This window comes from Lissotriton vulgaris, chromosome 6 (assembly GCF_964263255.1).
Source record: "Lissotriton vulgaris chromosome 6, aLisVul1.2, whole genome shotgun sequence".
Taxonomy (NCBI): Eukaryota; Metazoa; Chordata; class Amphibia; order Caudata; family Salamandridae; genus Lissotriton; species Lissotriton vulgaris.
In genome coordinates this window covers 1,303,322,582-1,303,347,615 of record NC_141694.1, presented here as the reverse complement: position 1 = coordinate 1,303,347,615, position 25,034 = coordinate 1,303,322,582, and the positions used below count along the sequence as shown (strand labels likewise).

The 25,034-nt window shown below is 44.6% G+C and overlaps 1 protein-coding gene across 2 annotated transcripts in view; it reads right to left on the bottom strand.

Moving 5' to 3' along the window:
* SLC18B1 (solute carrier family 18 member B1) overlaps positions 1–25,034 on the bottom strand; it is a 569,858-nt gene that overhangs the window by 448,474 nt on the left and 96,350 nt on the right. For both annotated transcript variants that reach the window (XM_086925400.1, XM_086925401.1), the window contains exon 4: positions 13,541–13,614. In XM_086925400.1, coding sequence (XP_086781526.1) covers positions 13,541–13,614 — 74 coding nt within the window. The remainder of the gene's footprint in view (positions 1–13,540; positions 13,615–25,034) is intronic.

The following is a 25,034-nucleotide window of genomic DNA, read 5'->3' as shown; positions in this document are numbered from 1 at the left end:
GTAACAGTTAATTTAACCCCCTCGATAATAGTGTTGGGGGTGAATCCAGATGGTATTCAGGGGGAAGGATGTTATTTTATTTTTGTAGCAATGGCTGTATTGAGATTATGTATCGCTTCTGCGTGGCTCGACCAAGCACCACCGACATTCCAACAATGGTTAGCCAGGATTCTAAATATACATAATCTGGAAAAAGCAATCTATGCCAGAAAAGGGAAAAGGGGGAGGAAGCTGGGATTGAAAATATGGGAGCCAATAACTAATTGGAAGGAGGAAGCATAAGATATCATGCTGGCCTAGAGGGGTGGACTTATTAGTGGTATGATATGCAGGGTTCTTTAGGCTTGTATTAATTCAGGCGCTTTCTTTTATAGTTCAGTGGATATTTATTTATTTTCTGTATGTATTGCATATGATTTCTCTATAGATATTTGTATTGATGATTTTTTTGTTTAGAAAATGCGATTGATTGTATATGGTGATCTGCTCCTCACCCCTGGTTTAGGGGTGGGGGGGGGGGGGATGGGTGTTAAAAATCTAATAAAAATATATTTTTTTAAAAATGGACAAGGTGAAGGAGTGAAGTGATTAGACTGTCAACTCCTCAACAGAGGGAGGTCAGTTTGAAGTCAGGCATAATCTACTGCTTGCGAACAAGGAACTTAGGCATCCCCCCACAATCACCCCAAACAAAAGCTTGGCTCCATTGCCAGTGTACTCTTTTCCAGAGACAGAAGGGGAGACACGCCAAACCCCTGGCCCCACTGTAAAAAGCTCCATCTAGGGAAAAGGGTAAGGGTCTCAAGCCTAAAATCACCCCCTCTTTGTGGTCCTTTATTAAGGTTCAAGCTAGAGTACCTTCTCCCTCTCCGGATTCTGATATTGGTGAATCAATTATCTCGAAAAAAAAAACTTTTCTTGGAAGTGAGTGGTAGGGGACTTGCAGGGGCAGGTATTGCGCTAAGCAATAGGTTTCAAATACTAGTAATGAGTGATCAGGAAGTGATTAAGGAAGTGAACATGGCCCCCGAATTACAAGGAGGGCAGGATGGTACGCAGAGTCAAAGCCAGAGTCAGTATCAAAGCCAAAATTAAAGTACCTCTAGTAATTTAACCAGCACGCGAACCGAGCCAAAAATTCGCAAGGAATCTGTATCAAATCCTGGGGTGGAAAATCTGATGTAGTCTATAATCTTAGACATGAGCGAGAAGTGTGCTTTCTCTGAAAGGAACCATGGCAAGATTCAGGAGTCTTGTGAGGCTCTGGTGGAAATAAAGAACTCCCTGATAAACCCAGTGGCAGTGGTTGAGGCCTAATTAACGGATGTAGGCAAGGAGAACCGAGATGAGATAAAGACAGTAAAATCGAGGGAGAAGGATCTCAGGGATAAGATTGAATCTTTGGAGAATAATGCCTAAAGAAATAACTTAAGGTTGTTAAATATCCCGGAGGGGAAGGAAGGTGAAAATGTTAAAAGCTTTATAGTGGACCTACTCTTTGAGTACATTCCTGGCCTAGAATCATCAGCATTAGAGAAAGATATACAGGCCCATAGAGACCCATTCAGGAGAAATGGGGTAAAAAAAAACAGCAGAAAATCCTAATTAACTTTAAGTCTTATTCTCTAAAGGAGAAGATCGTAGTTGAGGCGCTTAAGGCTGGCATATATAAAAAAGCAGATTGGTTATTTAGGACCCACTCTAACATCTCCAGGGTTACCCAAGATTGTCAGTGGGAGTTAGGCAAATACATTCAGGCGCTGAAATTGTTGGGGGCAAAGGCACACATGTGTTTTCTTGCTTCCCTAGGAATTATGTGGCAAAACCAGATGCATAACTTTAGAGAACCCCTGAGGTGGAGTCATTTTTTATTTTTATTTTTTTTATTTTATTTATCGGTTTTATTAAGAACAGTTACAAACCAGCGGTCACAGTCATAACCAGCATGTCGGTGTGATGAGATCGACCATTACTTGGATTATCCTTCCGAGAGACTCGAGGAATAGAATGGTAACACGCGTGGCTTAGAGGCATCGCATAAATCACTGAGACATCCAGCCCCCTTTTTTAGAATTTTCTAATACGCGACATTGCTTTTCGGATGTGTCGAGCAAACACATTGGTTAACGCAAAGAATTAAAACGAATTTGGATATACACGCATAACAAGCCCTGCCTGCCTCATACTTCCAGAACGCTTTTGATCGCTTAAGAAAGAAAGAACATCCACGATCATAATATGACAGTCTTTTCATGATCCATCGCTTAAACTTGACAAAAGAAAAAAAAGGCCCTGATGAGATTCCAGGAACTGGTTTCCTGGTTTCAAAACGCGTCTTTCCTTCCTTTCCCCCTTTTTTTTGATTCTGTCTTTCATTGATTGAAATCAAATATACATCAATTTATTATGTGTTTAGTTGTGATGATGTTGTTGATTTGATTTAGTTCTTGATATATTGTGACATGTTTGGTTAATAAGTTGTTATGTATAGTATTGTAAATATGTGTACAGTTTGTCCTGCTTTTGCTAATCATTGTACAAAAAATCTTTAAAATAAAAAAGAAAGTCAAAGGTATAAAATATAAATACCTGGTCAGAATTCAATAAAAAGTGTTCTTGACCTTCAATAACTGAGGGGCATATTACCAACAACTAGCGATGATTATCGCTATGTTGGTTTAGCGGCAATATTAATTTCGCCGAGCTCTGACGATTTTTATCGCTTAGGAGTCTTGCTATTATCAAGATTTATCTCCTAAGCGATAAAAATCGGCTGAAATGCATGAATATCGCTGTAAAGTCAGCGATATTCATGCATTACCGAGCAAATGCTCTTAGCCATGTTATTTACCTACCATTGGATAACATGGCAAAGAACAGCTCTGGGCAGGCATTATCTTTCGGAGATAATCGCGCTTAGCGCGATTATTTCCAAAAGTTGGTAATAGGAGATAGAGATGTTAGCGACTGTTTCCAGTCGCTAACATCTTGGCGCGCCCACTTTGCATGTCATTAGCGATAATTATCGCTGACATGCAAAGTGGGCACCTAAATGCCCGCTATCTCCTACTAGCTGTCGCTAACTGGTGTTAGCGACAGCTAGGTAATAGGGCGATACAATTATCGCCGCTTTAGCGGGAAAAATTCCCGCTAAAGCGGCGATAATGCCCTTGGTAATATGCCCCTGTGTTTGTGTCAAAAAGAGTGGTGTAGGCATATCGTGTATTTTGTATTCATAAAGGGTCCAGCCTATTCCACGTCCAAATACGGACCTAACTCCTTTGGGTTACAAAAAAAAAAAAAGGGAGGTTGGGAGCATATATTGGGGTCTTGTGTGCTAGTTGGCTGATCTGCTGCCAGGCCTGAGAAGTTGTGCGCACCGTGTTTATCTCCCGCGAAGTAAGGTGAGGCCGAACATGTGTGAGTATGCTAGTCAGCGGTATAGGGTTCGCATCGCCGTCTTCCACCGCAAGATGAGGCAAATATTGCACTGGATGATACCAGTAATAGGCGAAATGCGCCTGAGCACATAAATAGTCGAGGTAAATATCAGGCACTGCGAAGCCACCCGCACTGTAAGGGAGGGAAAGTGTGTGAAGACTCACTCGAGCCTGTCTGCCTGCCCATATTTGTTTTACAAAATTCGTACGGATTGTGGCAAATACCGAAGAGGGGGGTGTAATCGATATGTTGATGAATAGGTACAGCAACCTGGGCAACAGTACCATTTTAACCAGGGATATGCGATCGGCTAGTTAGAGAGGGAGTGTGATCCATCTTTGTATTTGCTTTTCCATGCGGTCAATCGCGACTCCGTAGTTCTGTCTAATCACTAGTTCCGCATCCCTATGTATCCAGATCCCAAGATATTTAATGGGGTCACCTGCCACATGAGGGGGAAATCCATATGTGGGGCTGTTGTGCACTCAGTCAGTGGCATCACTGCAGATTTACTCCAGTTAATGTGCAGGCCAGAGTGCCGGCCGAATTTCACATATTCGCGTAATAGCGGGTCCTGGTGATTTCCTATTTGGCAAAGCTTTAATGGCCAATAGTGTTTCCTCCTCTGTTATTGTTTGCACCAGGTATTCCCGGTGGGCATCTGACAGCCATGCCAATGCTATGTCCTCAATATATTTTAAAATCTCCGGCTCTATTGCTGTGTGTTGTGTAGTGTAAAATTCCCTATATATGTCAACAAAGGTGGCCAATATCCCGGGAGTGTCATAGTGCGTTAGTCCCTCATTATCCTCTATCTGCATGACTGTATGTTGCCTGTGCTCTGTGCGTATCTTCTGCGCCAGTATGCGTCCCGGTCGGCCGCCCTCTCCCAGTCTATGCGCCCTGTGACGTCGAGACGTGTACTTCATTTCGTCATCTGCCAACTCGTTGTATCGATTTACCTCGGCACGCAGGGTCCCTACCTAGTGTGGCGGCGTTGTGAGTGGCATCATATTCAGTCTCTAGCAAGCGAATATTGTCCTCGCAGTTCTCCAACTGCGTTCATATATCTTTCAGTATACCTGCAGAGGTACCTATACAGACTCCCCTGATTGTTGCCTTGAAGGCTTCCCACAGTGTACCTGCACTATCTACAGATTGGGCATTATGTATGAAAAACTCTTCTATCGCAGTATGTATTGCCTCTTTGTACAAGTGATCCAACAAAGCTGCTGCATTGAACCGCCAGACAAAAGAAGGTGGTGCATACGTGGGGATATTCAATGACAGAGTAACTGGTTTATGGTCCGATAAGGTTCTGGGAAGATGCTGAATATCCTTAGCCCAGGTGGAGGCATGGTCGGTCAGCAGCCGGTAATCTAGCCTAGACCAGCTGTTATGGACAGTGGATGAGTGAGTGCTCTCCTGAAGATTAGGGTGATGCTCTCGCCATACATCATGGAACCGAAATTCCGTCATGCCACTAAGGATCGCTGAAGATGCGCACTTATGGTGTTCAGTAGTATTGTGAGATCTGTATAATGCAGTGTCTAATGTTGTCTTTAGATCCCCCCCCCCATATCCACTCCAAGGGCGGCAATTCCCGCATCTTGGCTAAAAGGGTCAGGAAAAAAGCCGGATTATCTGTATTAGGCCTATAGGTATTAATGACACCCACTTTAGTGCCCCGGAGAAGACCTGTTACAATGACGTATCTACCTTCTGGGTCAATATGTGTTTGATCCAAGCTAAACTGTGTGCCCTTACGTATAAGGATCGACACTCCACGTGCATACGAAGAGTACGTTGAAGAGATTGCGTGTGCAGCCCATCTTTAGCCCAGTGTTTTTGCTTTGCTAGGGAGCAAATGCGTTTCCTGCAGGAGCGCCAATTCCACGGAATGTCTGTCTAGATATGCAAAAACCTACCTGATTTTTTGGGGACTATTAAGGCCTCGAACATTCCATGTCATGAGTTTCAAAGGTCGTACCCCTGCCATAACAATATTATAGTGTAAGATACATATACCATGCGCGTCATGATCATCTGTGCATTTTCATGGATCAATAGACAAACCAATGCAGTGATCGCTCCAACCGTAACAAGCACCCCCCCACCTCCCCCCAACCACTTCGCCATCACAATCATGACAAAGCTGCTGCCCGATATACACAACCTAGAACGGAAGAGGAAAAAGGAAGAGAGAACAAGAGGAAAAAACCACTACCATTCAACAAACACAGTCCCGGGGTGTCCACAGGACGGGGTCAAACAATGTGGGTCACACAGGGGGGGGGCGGCAGTTGCCCGCTATAAACCCCAGCTAGGTGAATGCTGGGGGATCAAGTCAATTCCATAAAACACATAGGGTGACATGGTGTGCTGAGCCGCAACGTCAGACTTAAATTGATAGAAATAAAGGCACAACTATGGAAACATAAGGTACAGCCATTAGTCACACTATCTTATCTGCCAGTGCCAGTTCTCAATAGTAAACAATATAGGGCAAAGAGCAAACGTAGGGTGGGGATACCCTCAGACCGGCACTGTGCAATCCATGCCCTCATAGTACAGCTACTTAGGGAAGATCAGTTATTCAGCATCAGAAGGAGGGCCTTGCTCTGCCTGATGTCCACGCGGTGATTTACGTCGCAAGACATGTGGATGGTTCGCCTGCAGAAACTTGAGTACTTCTTGCGGGGTGTTACAGATCGTGCTTTTCCCATCTATGGTTATTTTCAGGCGGTCTGGGTAAAGCATGGCATAGGCAATGTCACTGTCTTTCAGTTTCTTTTTTACCTCCAGATATCGTTTCCTCGCCTCCTGGACCTGCTATATATAGGGCGGGGTCGTTCCCCGGGCGCAGGTGGCGGCGCCAAAGTGCAATCCGCCCGCTCCACGATTAAGACTGGTGAAAAAATATCCCTGCCAAGGATGGTGGAAAGAAGAGTCTCAACATATGTCTCCATATTACCAGTCCGTGTGGTCTCCGCTACTTCCAGGATGCGTATATTGCAGCGCCGGGACCGCGCCTCCAAATCCTCCGTCTTCGCCGCCAAACTCTTCAGGATTTTGTCCAGCTTCTTATGTTTCAGCTCGAGCTGTTGCGCAGTGTCCTCAGCATCTGATATGCGGCGCTCCGCCATGTTTATCCAGCCGCTCCGACATGCGGTCCACACGGTATGCTAGCGAATCTATCTTCCCATCAATGTTGGTGAGGGTGGACTGTATAGTCGCAAACATCGCCTGGACATCCATTGTGGATTGCGCGGCAGGAGGAGATGTATTTGTCTGGCTTCGACCGGACTGGTCAGCAGGCGTCATCGGGGTTTTTCGCTGACTGTCGAACTGCAGCCTAGGCTGGGTTTTATCCGGCTTGCCCATGGCTGCCGGCCTCAGGGGGACAACAACGAGGGGAATCCCAAGCAGAGAGCACAGGTATGCACCAGTGACGCCGCTGCCGACAAGACACAGGACACAAAGGAGTCTGCGCTATGAGGTTTAGCACGTGGTAGGCGCTGCAGTGGTAAAGCAGAGAATAGGCCCTCAATTCGAGACAGGGCTGGTCCCTGAGGGTCCTTCAGCTGTCCAGTAGGAATGATGGTCTTCCAGGGGCCACAGGCCACGGTGTACCAGATCACAGAGGGGTGCGTCGTAGCGAGAGAACAGGTGCCCGCGCCTCAATCAGTTCAGACCACAACACAGCAGGGGAACAAAGGCCCGCTCCCAAGGTGGCCAAAGGGTGACAGCTACAGCACAGTCCCCAGCTCCGAGAGAGGATCTCCGGTAGAGCCCGCAGGTCAGAAAGTGTCTTGACTTCCTCGCCGCCGTCCCGCAACCCGCAGCAGCCGGCAGCACGAACGGAGGAAGAGCTCCCCCGCATGGGGCAGCCGCGTCGCTCCTACCTCGGGGGTCACTCGGCCACGTGGAGGCCCGCTGGAGCCCCTCTGGGGGGGGGGGCCCACAGCACTGCCGCCATCAGGCACAGGACGGCAGCTCCGGGAGGGTAGCCACCGCTCTTACGCATCCGCTGATGGACGCGGAGCGCAGCGCGAGCTCAGACGCCGTCACCCTCACAGCAGGCCCACTTCATTCGTCCAGAGCCCCGGGCCTGCGTAGTGGCGGCGTGGTCTTGTGCGCTGGAAAGCGCACCCCTCCGGTCACCGGGAGGGCTCGGGGCAGGCCCGAAAACAGCGTGTAGAGGCACCGAAAGAATATGCGGAGGACGGTAGGCTCTTCTCTCGTGCAGTTTATGCAGGGTTGTTACGGCCTCCAGCAGTCAGACAACCAGGATCATGAGAGGATTGTGGCTCGATCGGGAGAGCTCGCCTAGAGCGCAGCCATTTCCCAGCTCATCAAGCTCCGCCCCCCGAGGTGGAGTCATTTATAAATCAGATCAAATTGCATCAGGAGGTGTGAGGTAGGGAGCAAAGTAGGCAGGGCCTCGAAGGGCGAACATGTTTTGCCCAAGGAAGGAAGGGTTTTCCGGGGGGGGGGGGGGGGTTCACAAATTTTCTGATACAAACTTTTTCACCTGGGTTATGGGAACATATAGGGAAAAATAAGTCTGAATTTGTGTTTTAAAGAGATTTTAGGTGAGGGGCGAGAGCAGGGACCTAGGTACATCAACAATTCCAGATTCAATGTCGGTTAGAATACTATCCTGGAATGGAAACGGGTTGAGGGTAAGGAGTAGGAGGCAGAAGATATTGGAATATCTGTGGGTGGCAGAAAGTGAGATTATTATCTTGCAGGAGACCAATTTGTTAAAATCGGAATGGAAGGAGGGAATAAAGAGGCTAAAATAGGTGGTTGTTTCAATCTGCACGAACCAGAGCTGTTGTGTTAAGGGGGTGGCTATTATATTTAAGAAAGAAGTAATATTGGAGGACTACTCGGACCCCAGAGGGAGATGGGTGACAGTCAAAGTCAAGATCCAGGGGAAACCATATATCATTGCCGGCTATTATGGTCTGAACATGGATGACCCCTTACCCTTACAATCCCTGTATAACCAGCTTTTGGAGTTTTCTGCCCCCATAATTTTGGCTGATGATTTCAATTTCATATTAGGCCCTAAGAAGGATAGGTGGCCAATTTTAAAGTCATCCATAGAGCCGAACCTACCCCAAATGAGGGTATTGCTTAGATGTTGCATGCAGGACTTTGAATTGTTGGATGTGTGGAGAGAGAAGGGGGGTGATCAAAAATATACTTTTAAGACAAGGAGACATGGTCACGCTTCTAGAACTGATTTATTTTTGGTGGAAAAAGGAGAGAGTAGGATGGTCAATATGGTGGAACACACGCCAGTCCATCTGGCAGACCTCTCGGCAGCTCATCTGGAGCTGAAAGTGGGGGATAGGAGCACTTCCCCAAGGTGGACATTGGATAGAACTTTACTACTAGACTAACAAGTGGTGATACCGTTGAAGGAGATAACAAGGGAATACTTCCATTTAAATGGCACGAGTACTGCGCCACAGACAATCTGGGATGCCTATAAGGCAGTCATAAGGGGGAGGCTGATTGATATTGCTGCATTTAAGAGCAAGGTTACTAAGAGTAAATTAAGGTCCTTAGAGGTTAGATTGGAACAGCTGGAAGAATTGGTTAGGAAGCCAGACCAAGGACAAGGGACTCAAGGTGTTAGTTTGCTTGAGGAGGAAATAAAAGAAAGGAAGGAAGAGCTGTCCTTTTTGTTGGAGGGACTAGTTAGGAGGAAGTGGGAGGCAAGCGAGCTTGCGCACTACGAATATGGGGAGAGATGCAGCAAACTTTTGGCTTGGAAATTAAAAACAGAGAAAAGCCAGAATAAAGTTCCAGCCATTAGGGTAGAAGGGCGAAGTGCACATAGGTGCAAGGACTGGGAGATAGATGTGGCCATTGCAGTGTTTTTTCCAACCTTATACACAGAAGAGGAAGGAGTTACAGAGGAGCAAGTTGAGAAGTATTTTAAGGATTTGTAAATTCCAATACTGTCAGAGAAGCAAAGGGGGATGTTAAATTATGAAATAACAACTGAAGAAGTAGTGAGTGCAATAGGAAAATTGAAAAGGGGGAAGGCGGCCGATCCAGATGCCCTCCCGAACGAGATCTAAGACCTATCTCACTGCTGAACAGTGATTATAAGATCTTCACTCAGATTTGGCAGCAAGATTAGGAGAAGTCACAGATAATGTAATGCACCCAGATCATAAGGGTTTCATTAAGGACAGGCAGATTCATGAGTTAACACACAAGTTACTTGGGGCAATCGACATAGCAACTCAGAATTGGCTCCCCTTGGAGACTTTCAACTTTGATGCAGCAAAGGCTTTTAAAAGGGTTAGCTGGACTTTCCTGCATAAAGTTACAGAGAAGTGCAGCCTGGGGTTAGCGTTTGACAGGGTTCTAAAAACAATCTATAAGAACTCTTCTGCCAGGACATTGATGAACGGGAACCTTACCCAGAAGACATTTATATCAAGAGGTACAAGACAAAGTTGTCCTCTCTCCCTTCTTCTATTTGATCTTTATATTGAGCCACTTGCTAACAAACTTAGGGTAGGTCAACAAATCCTACCATTTGTATTTCAGGGATGGGAGAAGAGGGTGGCTCTATATACCCGATGACCTGATGGTATTTACAATAAACATGTCACTCTCAATTCCAATAATCTCAGACATATTGGGCACGGTTGGGGAGGTTTCAGGTTACCAAATAAATTGGCGGAAAAACGAAGTGATCGAATGGAACTCCCAGAGTAATAACTATTTTGTAAAGGACTCAATAAGGTATCTAAGAATCAAGATGTATAAGAATTTAGAGACTGAGAGGCTACTCAGATCTTGAAGATGTCAATATTACCGAAATTTACTTTTTTGTTTGCTTCAATACCCCTAGAATTCACAAAGGCTTGGTTTGACAAATTACAGGGAGACCTGACAAGCTTTATATGGGCCTCTAAGGCCTCCTGAATTGCGTGGAAGAAACTCTGCATGGGGAAACAACAAGGAGGAATTGCTACTCTGGATATATTTCAGTACTGTAAAGCATTCCAGTTTAAAGCAATGAGAATTTTAATGCAGGACCACCTAAAGTACCCTCCGTTTTTACAAGCCATGACTAAGTCAGAGGGAGATGGGTTTATGTATAAACTCGGGCACCTAAAATACTTAAAGAAAATAAAACTAAAGATTCTTTACGCAGCCTGTAGGCTATGGTTTTTTAATTAGAAGGACAGTTCGAATCCTGTATTACAGCAGTCATGCCCCACTATGGGCTTCTCAAGGAATCCCTGAATGCTTGAAGGACAAACTCTCAGCCCTGTTAGCAGAAGCAGGGATAATAAGATGGAACCAGTTATTTACTAGACAGACCTTAGTGGATTGGGAACAGTTGTCATCATTGTTGAATGGGAGCATCTCCAGATTCAATTACTACCAGCTGGCTAGCTGGGCAAAATCGCTGTTGAAGGACAAAATAGGAGATGGGGACATGGAGGGCAAATTTCTAAAAGTCCAATCACAGAAAAAAGAGGTATCAGAGTGGTACTGGCTGTTAGTGTTTGCCGGAGAAGAGGAGTTTATCCTTCCCATGGAGATCTGAAGGAAGGATCTACCGCCAGGGGACATACACAATCTTAGGCAAGTATCGATGTCTATGATGTGGTATGTTGTTAGTGCTGCCTCCAGGTGTTTTGGCATGATGTAAGTGCAGTTCTCACAACAGTATTGGGTGCAAACCTGGAGGTAAGCATAAGTTTAATTATCTTTGGGGTTATGAATGAGGAGGAGGAGTCAATGGTCAGGCTGGATAGGAAATGGAGGAACCTGTTGTTCATGTTGATATTGCTAGCCAGACGTGAGATCTGCATTAAGTGGATAACTCTGCACCCCCCTTCGAGTGGTTGGACTCCTTACGAAAGGTGTGAATGTTGGATGAGAGCAGGAAGGGAATTAAGAAGCTTGATTCTGGGGATATTTGTGATCAGAATTTTTCAGCTTAGTGTATCTTCAAGGGTTTATAATGTTAATTAAATACGTAACCACTGATTCTAATGTCTGATGCTTAAGCAATTTAGCAATAACTCCTGGGTATATGGATCAGGACTGGCACCCTCACTTGTTTGGACTTCAAGGGGCAGGAAGATTAAGTATTCGTGCTTTGCCACTTTACCGGTCAGAGGTAAGTGCAAAACCCCCTTGCTTACTTCCTGGTAGAGTATTGAACAAATGAGGACATAAAAAAGGTGTAAAGGGCCCATATTTGTATACAGCATACATTGAGTTCATGTGCATCTATGAAATATAAATAGTGTAGTCCTGGAGAAAAGACTGATTTGGTTTGGTAAAGTAAACATGATACACAGTTTAACTACTACGAAAAGGTTAAGTGCAAACAGTGCTTAATTTAAACAAGGTAGAACTGAGCACAACTAGTGAGAGTTACAGAGGTACGATGCAAACAGGTTGTGGCTTAAATCAAAGGCCTGTAGCCAAAATCTGTGAGCAAAACTGAAGTTCATGTTTACAATACATTATTGAACATTGGATTTCTGTGCACATGCTGATATGGAAGAGATGTCATGTAGTGCTATCACCATTTTTAAGCTGGAGATTTATAAAGGTGCAGACTTTTATATCCAGAATTTCAATTAAAATTCTGAGACACTACGCATTGTCAAAGAAAATATAATATAATAGTGACTCACTTCAAGTCACAGATTAATTGTGAGCGACGTAATGCTGCACAACATTCTGCTCATTTCAGTAATATGTGTAAGGTATTTTTACAAACATGCTTTATAAGTGACTAAAGAATAGATGTGGAGCCATGGACGAAAAATTGTATGTAAAATTAAGTATTTAACAGGTACATTTCATTAAGGTAAAAAATGACCAAATACTTTTTTGAAAAGTATTTAAGATTTAATCAGCTGATGATTGTATTGTTGTCCGCTGAGACATTATCAGCCTGATTCATGAAAGGTAATTGCGCTCGCAAAGGGCCAGATTCTGAGAATCTGGCCCTTTGCGAGTGCAATTTTTGCATTTGGGATTCATCATCCCAAATGCAAAATTCGCTATTTAAGAACTCGCAAATTTGCGAGGAATTGCATTTAAGGAATCTCTATTAGAGATTCCTTAAATGCTATTCTTGAAACATTTAAAAATTGCGAATTCGCAATTTTGGGCCGCTATTTACCGCAAGGTCAAACCTCGTGGTAAATAGCGAAAACTTAGAAAAATGCTTTTAAATGCATTTTTCTAAGTTGCATGTTACACACACACATGTCTTTTGGACATGTGTGTGTGTAACATCTGTGTAATTTTACATTTCAGGGGTGTTACAGGGTGTCCTTTGGACACCCCTGCACCCTTGAAATCGCAATCTCATTTGCGATTAGCTAATTGCTAATCGCAAATAATGAATGACTCCCCATGCATTCCTATTGGCCTTTAGGCCCATAGGAATGAATGGGGAGTTATTCCTTATTTGCGATTAGCAATTAGCTAATCGTAAATAAGGAATCTGTAGGAATCGCAAAAAATATTGCGAATCCTACATGAATCCCGTTTTGCGAGTCTGGAATAGGGATTCCTTATGAATCGCTATTTCAGACTCGCAAACTTCACAATGATGAATCTGGCCGTATGTTTCTTACGCAACCAAAATACCATTAAAAAAGAGAGCATAATCTCTACTAAATGTGGGTGCATTTACAGATATGCTTTTTATGCTGTGCATGTTACATAAGGCTACAACCTCTAGCACTACAGAGGTGATAGAAAATTGGGTCTAGGTGTAGCTCCCTGATACCTTCCAGTATAAAATGCGTTTAACAAACTGCCACATATGTGGATGATGCCATCAGTGATGTCATCAAAGATAAAATTTATCATGTCATGAGTTATGCAATACGCGAGGTCACAAACAATGCATAGCGGGAGCGCTAGTTATAAGTAGCTCACTGAATTGCAACTCACGCATTTCAGTGATTTGTTTGAAATACCTAACTATAACATTAGTTGAACCTTGGTTCTTTCAATAAATATACATGTATATATATGTTTACATATATATTCTGCAACACTTAATAAGACAAAAACTCACCCAAATAGAATAGTGGCAATTCCAGATGCAAACATTCCAGCTAAAAACATTAACTTTGGTCCAATTTGAACAAGCTGAAAAAAAGCACAGCACAGTAAACATTAATACCCATAGGTCAAGCACCAACATAGAATCAGGAGAAAAGAAGATTCACACAGAGACAGGGAGTTACAACCCATTCATTTATATTGAGGTTGTTTTTATCAAATCTGCTTTCTTTGCTATTGCTACTAATTGCCAGCCCACTGAAATGCACCTATCAGATTTTCACCCACTGCATTGCAGATTAGAAGCATTAACTCACATCACTGCCCTGCACTGCTTCACAGAGACTCTAACAAATAACATGGCACCTGTGAGTGACCACCTCACTCAACTGCATCATAGGGGAAATAATCTATGACATGCAGTGAAATCTAAGCGCACAAACTCATTGCGCTGCATTACATTTTTAGGGATGCAAACCCGGTGCACTACACTGTGCCCTAGGTACCCTGACTCACCTCAATGCACTACAGCCTAGGGACAACCAGCCAATTTGAGTGAGTACTGCCAACATCCAGGCTCAATTACATTTTTAACGTTTTGAGTATGATGCAGCCATGTTTAGATCTGCTTAAAAACCTTTAGCTTTACAGCATGTACTCTATGCAAAGCACAAGATAATGGCAAGAAGGGAGAGATGTTGATAGTGCCTAGAAAGGAGAGCTGTTACTTCTCAGTGTCATCATTCCTGACTTACGAATGCCTTAGCTGATATGCATAGATTTAATGATGCATCATTACAATACGCCTTCTCACATTTCATCTGTATTTTAGTCACTGTTCAGTCTTGCCAAAAGTGTTACAGGCTCTGTCGCTGTGCACATTGTGAGAGATTTCATATACTAAGTGCTTTTTGTTTGGTCTCGTAGAGAGACCTATTGCCGTCAAACCACAAAGCTGAGTTCACGATGCGGATTTGTAGAAGTGCACATGCTCGTCAATGCGCTTCTATCCCCCTGCCTTGCTCTTCAAAGGCTCCCCTTACCATTTGCTTGCTCTTGCCTCCCCGCCCACCGCCTCACACTTCACGGCCGCCAGGCCGTGACTCGCATTCCTGCCCAGCAGCTTCAAAGGGATCTGCTTCCCCGCCCACTGCTTCACACTTCACGGCCTGGCGGCTGTGACTCGCATTTCTCCTTCCCCCTCCCCACAGCAATGCCAAGAGCTTGTCACAGTTGATGTGTTCTCTTTTTTTATTTAAGATCTCACGGGGCGTGATTTCCCTCTTTCACCCTGTCTCCTCTTTTGTTCTTTCTCTTGTTATTGTTAGTGTACACAAAGACGTGTGTTTACCTAAATCAGGATTCCAGGGAGCTACAACCCATGAACAGTATTCCTTTCCAGCCGTTAGAGGTCGGAGTATGTTTGCGTTCATCCTCTTTAGACGTTCACGCAGGTTTTCTTTCACTTTCACGGCCGCCAGGCCGTGTCTCGCATTTTTATTGTTATTGTACACAAAGACGTGTGTTTACATAAATCAGGATTCCAGGGAGCTACAGCCCATGAACAGTATTCCTTTCCAGCCGTTAGAGGTCGGAGTATGTTTGCGTTCATCCTCTTTAGACATTCACGCAGGTTTGCACATTTTTGGGACGCTAGTCAAAGTGTACTGCCCTTCGTGTAACTTGCTCTTGGAGTGTTTCCATTTCTTACGGTAATTTCATTCAGGTCTTACACTGCTACTGGCTCGTCAGGTAATGACTAGGGTGTACCTTTCTAAGTGCTGTACTAGCATCGGAACACAAACCTTACGTTTGGGAGACAAATGCAGTCTTTTCAAGGTCCCTCGTTGTAGTCCACATTCCGCAACCAAAGACGTGCCGTACTCTGGGGCACACTTACTTGTTCGTCTTATGGTTTTAATTTCCGGAGACAGACCCGCATTCTCACAGTAAGCCTTTCAGGGAGTCTCGGCCTTGCAGGCGAGCTGTGCGTGAGCTGATACACATCTTTTCTAAGTGAGTATGTATTAGCTTTCAACAGTAATTTGTATATATTGTTATTTATATACGGATTTGAATGGCAAATGTGACCCTTTTTGAGGTTCTCTTTGTCTGACATTTTAGTGCGTCTCATGAGAAGAAAAGTGTGATATAATGGGCCGTTTATTGTGTGTCCTTCCTTAGGCATGCCAATAGTGTTATAATTCTCCTGCTGCACGTGCGGCCCAGACACATCAGTATAGGTTTACTAATGGTTTTTAAAGAACTGCCCAAGCAGGGGCCACCCGCAGATGTCAATGACTAGGCGGTCAGGCAATCGGCGACTTCCCTTCTTCCACCGTCTGCAGAAAATCACATTTCGGGCTGACACGTTGACATCTTCTTTCTGTGAAACTGGCCTTTGTTGAGATGGTAATTCAGGTTTATCCCTGGTCCTATGCGTGTCTCCTACCAGCCCCCAGCCCTATCTCTTGTCTCCCCTAATATCTCATCTGTGTGTGCTTCCCTTTATCTGGCCAGGTCTCCTGCCCATTTTAAGAGGTCCGCCGAGCAGGCTCAGAGCTCTTTTGAAGGTTTATTTTCTCTGGAGGGAGGTGGGGCTCGGATGAGAGAGAGGAGGCCGCTTTTAATCCTCTTAACAGTTCAAACTTTTCCCTCCGCTTCATCCTGCCTCTCCTCGAATATTTTAACCCTGGGCGAAGAACTACGCTCCGTTCGCGGAGTTTGCGGATTTTCGGCAACTCCGCGCTCCGCGGAGAACGCGAAGTTGTCGAATACTCCGCAAACTGCTGCGTAGCGTAGTTCTCGCGCGCTCAATAGCATGTTCGCGTGCGCGAGGATGCTTGTCGGTAAGATCGAGTTGCCGAACACGCAGAAACTGCAATCTGGCACAGAATAACTCGCGAACACGTTAGTAGTGACCGGAAATAAGGGGACGCGAGCGGGCGGGACAAACCTCATGGGTAACTTCGCGCGCTACACATCCCGAGCATGCAGGCAATCAATCAATCAATCAATCAGGATATTTGTATAGCGCGCTACTCATCCAGAGGGTCTCAAGGCGCTTGGGGGAGGGGGGTTCGCTACTGCTCGAACAGCCATGTCTTGAGTTGCTTCCTGAAGCAGAGGTGGTCCTGAGTCAGGCGGAGGTGGATGGAGAGGGAGTTCCAAGTCTTGGCTGCCAGGTAGGAGAAGGATCTTCCTGCCATGGTGGATCTTCGGATGCATGGCACGGCGGAGAGGGCGTGGCTGGTCGATCGTAGCTGGCGGGTGGGAGTGTAAAAGGTCAGGCGGTTGTTGAGGTACCTGGGGCCCAGGTTGTGGAGGGCCTTGTGTGCGTGGGTGAGGAGTTGGAACGTGATTCTCTTGCTGACGGGGAGCCAGTGAAGGTCTCTCAGGTGTCCGGAGATGTGGCTGTGTCGGGGGATGTCCAAGATGAGTCGTGCGGAGGCGTTCTGGATGTGTCAGAGTCTTTTCTGGAGTTTGGCTGTGGTTCCGGTATAGAGGGTGTTTCCGTAGTCCAGTCGGCTGGTGACGAGTGCCTGTGTGACCGTCTTCCTGGTTTCGGTGGCGAGCCATCGGAAGATCTTTCGGAGCATGCGTAGGATGTTGAAGCATGATGATGAGACGGCGTTGACTTGTCTGGTCATCGAGAGGGAGGAGTCCAGGATGAAGCCCAGGTTGCGTGCGTGGTCCATTGGTTTGAGTGCGCTGCCCAGGGCAGGGGGCCACCAGGAGTCATCCCAGGCGGAGGGTGATGATCCAAGGATGAGGACTTCCGTCTTGTCTGAGTTCAGTTTCAGGCGGCTGTTCCTCATCCACTCGACTACGTCTTTCATCCCTTCGTGTAGGTTGGTTCTGGCGGTTCCTGGGTCGTTGGTGAGGGAGAGGATGTCAGATATGATCAAGCACTCTTACCTGAGCTGAACACCAACCTTACCTGTAAGGTGCTTGATCGGTTTTGCAGAGACGCTATGGACCAATCCCCCAAAACCCTACCTTTTCAGCCAGTGATTCTTAACAACACACTAGGATGATGGGTAGCAGCCAGGGAGAGAGGCCGGATCTGACGCTACTTGTTGTCTAGTAGTCGACCTGAAAACATATACAAGAATGTAATTTTAGCAAAAGTCTATGTCTCTTTAATCTCCTATCTACTCCTCTAACTCTTCCTTGACTTTTGGGGAGGCAGTCTCCTACCTGCGAACTACTCGTTAGGTCTTCGCGTCCTGGATGTCGTCGTCGTGGTGTGCGCAAGGGTTGAGGTCTTTCAGTTGAAGGTGGTTGACTTGTCCGCCTCCAGTTTTGAGTTTGAAACTTTTCCTTTCCCTGTTTTGGTAGGTTTATCACGACTTTTCCATAAAAGATCAAAACTATTGCGATTCCGGCTGAAACTTCTGAAAACTCTGTGAGGATGAATATTATCTAAACACTCTCTTTAAGATGCATCATCTAGGTTGTCAAACATTAACACTCATGTTCGAATTAAACCTTGACTTGGTTCACAGAAGAATAAAACAAAGAATACCCATAAACATTCTTGTTCGAATTAGTCCTTAACTTGGTTTACAAATGAATACCCTGAAAATAATCAAAGTTCAAAACAAGTCTCTTGGATCCTTGCGTTGGGCGCCTTGAAGAGAAACAAGTACTTAGCTTTCAATCCAAGCTGTCTGAGCTGTCCGATGATTGCTGACTCTGACTCAGTTCCAGATCTCCGATGCTGAACGCGAGCTCTTCCATGCAGGTGTTGACTCCGGGACACTCCGAAGACCAAGCGTCTTCTAGAACCTTGGGTGTGGCTTTTATAGTCTAGCCACACCCAAGGACGTCAGGAAACGGCTGCGTGCCACGCCCAAAGTCCGCCGAGCACTCCGAGAATGGAGCGCTGAATCATTCTGCATCGCGCACCAAAAAGATGCGTGTTGTTTTTTTAAAGCGCGTCTTTTTTCCTTTTCTTGATGCAACACCAAAGCGCGTCTTTTTCCCCTTGAATGTCTACACGGAGTACCACATAAATAATGCAGCCAATCATAATAAACATATAAAGGCATTGGTTTGAAACATGCATATAACAGTGAACATCAACCATTATTAATGACTTTACATGCTAACCCTTTTTTCCCTTTTAGGTACAGGCGTGCAGGTTGCACGGGACAGGGGTGGGTTTCCTCGAAGGGTGTTCTAAGCTCGTTTTTGGGCTTGGAAAGACGGTGTCATGACAGTACCCTCCCCGTAGAATCCCCCCTAATACCATTGGAATTGGCTTTGGTTTGTCTGGGAAACGATTATGAAAGGTCTTTAGGACTTTGGGAGAGTTTTTTAGATTCTCTAGAGGCTCCCAGGAGCGATCCTCTGGACCATAGCCCTTCCAGTCCACCAAGTAAAACAATTTCCCTTTCTTTCTTTTGGAATCTAAAACTGCCTTTACCTCGTATTCCAAATCCCCCTCTACTTCAATTGCAGGTGGCTGACTAAGCTTCCGAGTGTCAGGATCATAAGGTTTCAATAGTGAGACGTGAAAAACTGGGTGGATACGATAAGAATCAGGTAGTTTCAACTTCATGCTGACTGGATTAACAATCTTTTCTATCGGAAAAGGTCCTATGAATCGAGGACGAAATGTCTTATGACTTTTCAGCCTTAAGTTTTTTGTGGCTAGCCATACATTGTCACCCACTGAATATGCGGGCTGCTTAGACCGATTTTTATCAGCAAATCTCTTTTGTACTTCTTTTGCAAGAACTAACTGCTGTTGAGCTTCTAGTTGAATAGAGACCAGATTGTTTACAAAATCTGTGACTGCAGGCATATCAGAAACCTTTTTATCTATACCTAGCATGTCTTTAGGATGGAAACCATGGACACAGAAAAAGGGTGACATACCAGTTGAAGAATTGTTGGAATTATTATAAGCGAATTCAGCGGCCCAAATGATATCTGACCATTCCTGATCATGGGTGGTTAGCAAACAGCGCAGAAGCTGTTCCACTGTCTGATTCGTGCGTTCTGTTAGTCCATCAGTTTGCGGATGATAACTGGACGACATGCGCATTTCCATCTTTAATGATTTCCCTAGACCTTGCCAAAAATGTGACACAAACTGTGAACCCCTATCTGATAACACCACAGATGGGATTCCATGTAACCTAACAATCTGTGAGACAAAAATGTGTGCTAACTCCAAGGCAGAAGGAAGCTTTTTTAAAGGAATGAAATGAGCATATCTAGAAAAGTGGTCCACTATTGTAAGAATGGTGGTAAAACCTGAAGTGGTGCGAGGCAATTCTACAATGAAATCTAAGGATACCGTATGCCAAGGCTGAGGAGGAACTGGCAAAGGCATAAGTAGTCCAGATGGAGATTTATGAACCGCCTTATTCCTGCTACAGACGGTGCATGTTTGCACATATTTCTGAATGTCCTTCAGCATGGTCTGCCACCAAAAGTGTCTTTTTATGAGTTGGTACATTTTGGTTACCCCTGGGTGAATTGACAGCATAGAATCATGATAATTTTGCATCACTTTTTCTTGTAAAATTGCTTCGGGAACAAACACTTGGTCATTCATAAACAGCAAATTATCTTTCCATTGTAACAAAGGAAAAAGCTTATTCCATTCATCTTTTGTATGATTTTGTAAGGCTTTCTCAATATCAGGCAAAACGTCTGAGTTAACAAGACCAATCTGAAACCTATCCTCTGAAATTATAGGGTGTAACTTTTCTTTTTGTAGATTTAGGTCATCACTTAAACCGATTCTAGATAAAGCATCGGCTTTGTTATTTTCTTTTCCTGGTCGATAAGTTATGATGAAATCATAATCATTAAAAAACAAAGTCCAGCGCAGCTGGCGAGGAGTCAAAGCTTTAGCAGATCTAAGTGTTTGTAGATTCCTGTGATCTGTATATATGGTCACTGGATGTCGAGCCCCTAGCAAGTAGTGCCGCCATTCTTTGAACACAGCTTTTATAGCCAATAACTCTCGGTCTGCAATTGCATAGTTCTGTTCAGGAGGGGTTAATTTTCTAGAATAGTATGCAATGGGGTGCAACTGTCCGGTTTTAATACTTCTCTGAGATAAGATTCCTCCTATGGCGAATTGTGAAGCATCAGCTTCTACTATGAACGGCTGAGAGGGGTCAGGATGTTTTAACGCTGGGGCTGTCACAAATTGGTCTTTTAAATCTTGAAAAGCTTGTTCACTTTCTGAAGCCCATTCAAATTTCGTGTTCTTGCGTAACAATTTTGTGATAGGCGTAACTTTTTGAGAAAAGTCCTTAATGAAACGCCTATAAAAATTCGCAAAACCCAGAAAACTCTGTATTTGCTTTACTGAAGAGGGACTGGGCCATTCTATTATTGCCTTGACTTTCTTTGGGTCCATTTCAATTCCAGCCGGACTGAGGATATACCCCAGAAAGTCAACTGTGGTCACATGGAACAAACTCTTTTCGAGTTTGACAAATAAAGAATTTTGTAAAAGCTGTTGAAGAATGGCTCGTACTTGCTTTACATGCTCAGATTGGTTTTTTGAATAGATTAGGATATCATCAATGTATACAATACAGCAAATATCCAAAAAATCTCTTAGCACCTCATTTATAAAAAACTGGAACGCTGCTGGTGCATTGCAAAGTCCGAAGGGCATCACCTGGTATTCATATAAACCGAATTTAGTTCTAAAGGCTGTTTTCCATTCGTCGCCCTCTCGGACTCGCACCAAATGATATGCGCCTCGCAGATCCAGTTTTGTATAAATGGTGGCGTCTTTGATCTGATCAAGTAAGGTTGGAATCAAAGGTAAGGGATATCGGTTCTTGACCGTCACATTGTTGATGGCACGATAGTCGATGCAGGTGCGCAATTCTCCTCCCTTCTTTGGGATGAAGAAGAGAGGAGAAGAGACCGGAGACTTAGAATGTCGAATGAACCCATTGGCCAAGTATTCATCCAAATACTTTCGTAGATGTTCATTTTCTTTCTCTGTTAACGAGTAAATTCGACTGCAGGGCAAAGATGCCCCAGGGACCAAATCTATTTGACAGTCAAAATCTCTATGAGGAGGCAATGTCTCTGCCTTTTTCTTGTCAAATACATCCAACAAGTCTTGGTATTCCTCTGGTACCCCTGCAACCACTAGAACACTCTTGGATTTCTTTGGAAAGTCCTATCCCTGAATTAACAATTCTGAACCTGGGAATTGTTTGAAACACTTAGCATGACAATAATCGGATTTAAACAAAATACTCCTATTAGTCCAATCTATGTACGGATTATGTAAAACTAGCCATGGAATCCCCAGAATCAAACCGAATTGAGGTGCATCAATAATGTCAAAAGTTATTTCCTCTATGTGTTTTTCTGCACAAGTCATGTTCAACATCTCGGTATGATATTGTATGAGTCCTGACGTGAGTTCCTTACCGTCCACTGCTCTTACTACTTCTGGTGAGTCTTTAACTATTTGTTCTAGGCCTAACTTCTGAAATAATTTAGTGTCGATGAAATTTCCAGTTGCTCCGGAATCAATTAAGGCATCTATGGACCAAGACCGTTCCTTATTCAGTTGAGACTGAAGAAGAATACGCATACTGAGGTGACAATGAGAGGCAGTTGGAGCTAAGGAGGCCAAAGTGATAGATGGACTCGGTAGATTGACCTCTGTATCTACCGAGAGGGCTAGTTTTCCGACTGCTGCATAATTGCAACTTCTGAAAACTTGGTCTTAGGCCTTACTGGACGTGTGGGACAATCTTTAATAAAGTGCCCGGTTTTCCCACAGTACATACATTGGTTCAGTTTTCGACGCTTCTCTCTCTCATCCTTAGTGAGGGGTCCTCTAATTGTGCCTATTTGCATTGGCTCCACTGGATCAAGTTTAGAGGGAGAAGGCTCTGTTCTTACATTCCCTTTTTCTTTGAAGATCATCATTCTAAAGTCTGATTTCCCCCTTTCTCCTTTCCTTTCTGAAATTCTGTGATTTAATTTTACTACCAGATCTATGAATTCCTCGCAATCAGTAGGTGGATCTAAAATTTGCGTTATCATGTCTTTTAAATCATCGCGTAAACCACGATAGAACAATGATACTCTTTTCTCCTCAGGCCACTCTGCTTCAATAACCAGCCTGTTAAAAATTGAAATATAATGCAGAAGATCTGAAGATCCCTGCTTTAAATTAAGCAGCTCATGATCTGCTGATTGTACAAATACATGTTTGGCAAACAATTTCTTCATTGCTCTTTTGAATCTTCTAAAATCAGTTAATATTGGCTAATTCCTTTCTACATAAGGCACGGACCATAAAGCAGCGTCTCCACCTAAATAGGACAAGATGAATGCCACCTTAGAGGAATCATCGGGAAACGCTGTAGGTTTTGCCACAAAATGCAACTGACACTGATTTAAGAAGATAGTGAATTTGTTACAATCCCCATAAAACCTCTCAGGTGGTGCTAATGGGATAGATACTGGAGTAACCACCTGAATTTGAGGATTTCCTGAAGTATTAGAGTTTGCTTCCCCACTATACAGAGTATGCATAGTTGGCTGAAAGATTGGTGGTTTCATATAAGATTTTTTATCAGAAGTAAAAGTCCAGGTCTGAGGACTTGGTGTAATCCTATTTTGAATTGCAGTAACATCCTTCCTTAGTTCCGCATTTTCTGCCCTGATTTCTAATAGTACAGTAGCTAAATCCTGCAACGTTATTTGCGGGGATTCATCCATAGCGTCTGGGCAAAACTTTGCCGTGGGCTTGGTCTTCTGTCAGATATGATCAAGCACTCTTACCTGAGCTGAACACCAACCTTACCTGTAAGGTGCTTGATCGGTTTTGCAGAGACGCTATGGACCAATCCCCCAAAACCCTACCTTTTCAGCCAGTGATTCTTAACAACACACTAGGATGATGGGTAGCAGCCAGGGAGAGAGGCCGGATCTGACGCTACTTGTTGTCTAGTAGTCGACCTGAAAACATATACAAGAATGTAATTTTAGCAAAAGTCTATGTCTCTTTAATCTCCTATCTACTCCTCTAACTCTTCCTTGACTTTTGGGGAGGCAGTCTCCTACCTGCGAACTACTCGTTAGGTCTTCGCGTCCTGGATGTCGTCGTCGTGGTGTGCGCAAGGGTTGAGGTCTTTCAGTTGAAGGTGGTTGACTTGTCCGCCTCCAGTTTTGAGTTTGAAACTTTTCCTTTCCCTGTTTTGGTAGGTTTATCACGACTTTTCCATAAAAGATCAAAACTATTGCGATTCCGGCTGAAACTTCTGAAAACTCTGTGAGGATGAATATTATCTAAACACTCTCTTTAAGATGCATCATCTAGGTTGTCAAACATTAACACTCATGTTCGAATTAAACCTTGACTTGGTTCACAGAAGAATAAAACAAAGAATACCCATAAACATTCTTGTTCGAATTAGTCCTTAACTTGGTTTACAAATGAATACCCTGAAAATAATCAAAGTTCAAAACAAGTCTCTTGGATCCTTGCGTTGGGCGCCTTGAAGAGAAACAAGTACTTAGCTTTCAATCCAAGCTGTCTGAGCTGTCCGATGATTGCTGACTCTGACTCAGTTCCAGATCTCCGATGCTGAACGCGAGCTCTTCCATGCAGGTGTTGACTCCGGGACACTCCGAAGACCAAGCGTCTTCTAGAACCTTGGGTGTGGCTTTTATAGTCTAGCCACACCCAAGGACGTCAGGAAACGGCTGCGTGCCACGCCCAAAGTCCGCCGAGCACTCCGAGAATGGAGCGCTGAATCATTCTGCATCGCGCACCAAAAAGATGCGTGTTGTTTTTTTAAAGCGCGTCTTTTTTCCTTTTCTTGATGCAACACCAAAGCGCGTCTTTTTCCCCTTGAATGTCTACACGGAGTACCACATAAATAATGCAGCCAATCATAATAAACATATAAAGGCATTGGTTTGAAACATGCATATAACAGTGAACATCAACCATTATTAATGACTTTACATGCTAACCCTTTTTTCCCTTTTAGGTACAGGCGTGCAGGTTGCACGGGACAGGGGTGGGTTTCCTCGAAGGGTGTTCTAAGCTCGTTTTTGGGCTTGGAAAGACGGTGTCATGACAGAGGATCAGCTGGGTGTCGTCGGCGTAGGAGATGATGTTGAGGTTGTGTTGGAGTACGATGGCTGTGAGGGGGCTCATGTAGACGTTGAAGAGGGTGGGGCTGAGTGATGATCCTTGTGGTACGCCGCATATGACTTCGGTGGCCTTGGATCTGTACGGGGGGAGGCGGACTCTCTGGGTTCTTCCGGTGAGGAACGAGATGATCCACTCCAGTGCCTTCTCTTGGATTCCGATGTTGCTGAGGCGCTGCACTAGGGTGCGGTGGCAGACTGTATCGAATGCTGCGGAGAGGTCCAGGAGGATGAGGGCCGCTGTTTCCCAGTTGTCGAGCAGGGCTCGGATGTCGTCAGTGGCTGCGATGAGGGCGGTCTCAGTGCTGTGGTTGGCGCGGAAGCCGGACTGCGAG